Here is a 1,946-nt window from a genome sequence, read left to right on the forward strand (position 1 = left end):
GTTAGCCCTGGCCGATGCAGGCGGGCTAAAGTTAGCCCTGGCCGCTGCAGACGGGGTAACGTTAGCCCTGGCCGCTGCAGACGGGCTAACGCTAGCCCTGGCTGTGGTTAGCCTTGGAGGTCAGCTGGTTGCTGCGGTCCTCTAAACATCGTAACTTTTTTTAAATTCTGCACTAAATCAGTAAATGTTCCATATAGTGAAGCTTAAAGTTTAATATTTTCGCCTCAAATGATCTAAAATTGTACTTTTATTGAGCAACAGCAGCAGAAAGAGAACTTTTAACTTAATCCTCTGAGCTCTGTGAGCGCTAACCTGGAAGCTGCTGCTGCAGTGCATGCTGGGACAGCTGTCAGTCTGGAGAACGGACAAGTCTGCTCTGATGCATGCTGGGTAAAGAGGGAGGGGCCAGAACAACATCTGATTAGTGTGCAGAAGGTTTTATTGAGGCTCCATCAGAACCAGACGACACCAAACAGGAAGTTCCTCTTAGAAAATCAAACAGAAAACTTTCATCAGATCGAACAAAAGCAGCAGAAACAAAACATTTAGAAACTGAAAGAATCGGCGACTGAAACATCTGAGGAGCTTCCTTCAGAACGTAGAGTTTCACTTCATGGTTCCTGGAGTCAGAGGGGGGACGTCCCGCCTGGACCTGCTGTCTCAGGCTCAGACGGTGTGGGACGGTCCTCTGCTCAGGTAGGTCTTCAGGGTGGAGATGAGCTCGCTCTCCTCCTCCAGGGTCAGGTCCAGATAGTCCTCCTCGTGACGGGAGATGTCCTCCAACACCTCGTTCACCAGCTCGCTGTCCTCTGAAGGACAAACAGGGAACACTTAGAGGACATGCCCGCTGGCGCCACCCGCTGGACAGAGTTCACAGCAACCTGTTAGAGAGACACACCTGGGGAGCTGGACGAGGAGCCGGCCTCCTCGGTAGAAGGAGAGGAGGAAGACGAGGAGGTGGAGGGTGGAGACAGCAGGTCTGGGGACAGGACGCCCTGATTGTCCAACAGCAGCTGGGTCGCTGACTGGACGTCGTCTCCTGTCAGCCTGAGGGCTTCTTCAGCCGAGGGTCTGTCAAAGCCCAGATACAGCAGCTGGAGGGACAGGGAGGGACAACATCTGGATCAGAGGGTGGAGTCAGGGGGACAGGGCGACCTGTGGACAGACACAGAGGAGGGAGGACAGCTGTTGGACAGATGCAGCCTCACCTGCTCCACCCTCTCTGGGCTGACCGTCTCCTGGGAGCTGCTCCGACCCGCCTGAGAGTCCAGCAGAACCTGAGAACAGACAGAGCCATGAGCGACCGGCAGCGTCTGGTTCTGATGGACGGACTGAGCGGAGACTGACGGAGTACGCTTTGTCCACGTCCCCCTCGGCGTGGTGCAGAGCTCTGGCTGCGTCTGTCCTGGAGAAGCCCAGCTCCATCAGGCTGCTGATGGCCTCCATCCTTGTCCTCCTCTTCCGTCTCTCCCTCTGCTTCAGCTCCTCGCGCTCCTGGTCCAAACAGAGGAACATTCAGGGCTACAGAACCGCGCATAACAGAACCAAACCAAGATCAATGGGTCAAAGGTCAACGGCACGATTCTGAGATCCCAGAACTCAGGAAAGAGTCCAGATCTGAAGGAACCAGAAAGTTCTGAAGGTCTCAGCTTCTAACCCAGATATGGTGGTACCTGCCGCTGGTTGCTGATGTGGATGGCGGCCTCCTGCAGGTCTCCTCCACAGGCCCGGAGTCCCAACCGGGCCTCCCGCTCCGTGAATCCAAGAACCAGGAGCTGCGACATCTTCTCCGAGTCTGGAGAAAGACGTCCATACAGGTCCTCCACCTGGGAACGAGACGTTCTATCATAGAACCATCATAGAGACGGAACCAGAACACAGCTGGACCATGAGAACAGTGGAACAATCGGGTCTAAATGTGGAACATTGAACCCTCTAACAGTGGG

At 54.9% G+C, this 1,946-nt stretch overlaps 1 protein-coding gene across 1 annotated transcript in view; it reads right to left on the reverse strand.

The window, feature by feature from the left end:
- Nucleotides 1–416: 416 nt before the first annotated feature.
- nub1 (negative regulator of ubiquitin-like proteins 1) overlaps nt 417–1,946 on the reverse strand; it is a 7,868-nt gene continuing 6,338 nt past the window's right edge. The window contains exons 11-15 of the mRNA XM_015403023.1: nt 1,674–1,849; nt 1,348–1,494; nt 1,209–1,277; nt 899–1,094; nt 417–809 (exon numbers count right to left, since the gene is read on the reverse strand). Of these exons, the coding sequence (XP_015258509.1) occupies nt 667–809; nt 899–1,094; nt 1,209–1,277; nt 1,348–1,494; nt 1,674–1,849 (731 nt within the window). The 3' untranslated portion in view covers nt 417–666. The remainder of the gene's footprint in view (nt 810–898; nt 1,095–1,208; nt 1,278–1,347; nt 1,495–1,673; nt 1,850–1,946) is intronic.

The sequence above is a fragment of the Cyprinodon variegatus genome, unplaced genomic scaffold (assembly GCF_000732505.1).
Source record: "Cyprinodon variegatus isolate N-32 unplaced genomic scaffold, C_variegatus-1.0 Scaffold1427, whole genome shotgun sequence".
Classification (NCBI taxonomy): domain Eukaryota; kingdom Metazoa; phylum Chordata; class Actinopteri; order Cyprinodontiformes; family Cyprinodontidae; genus Cyprinodon; species Cyprinodon variegatus.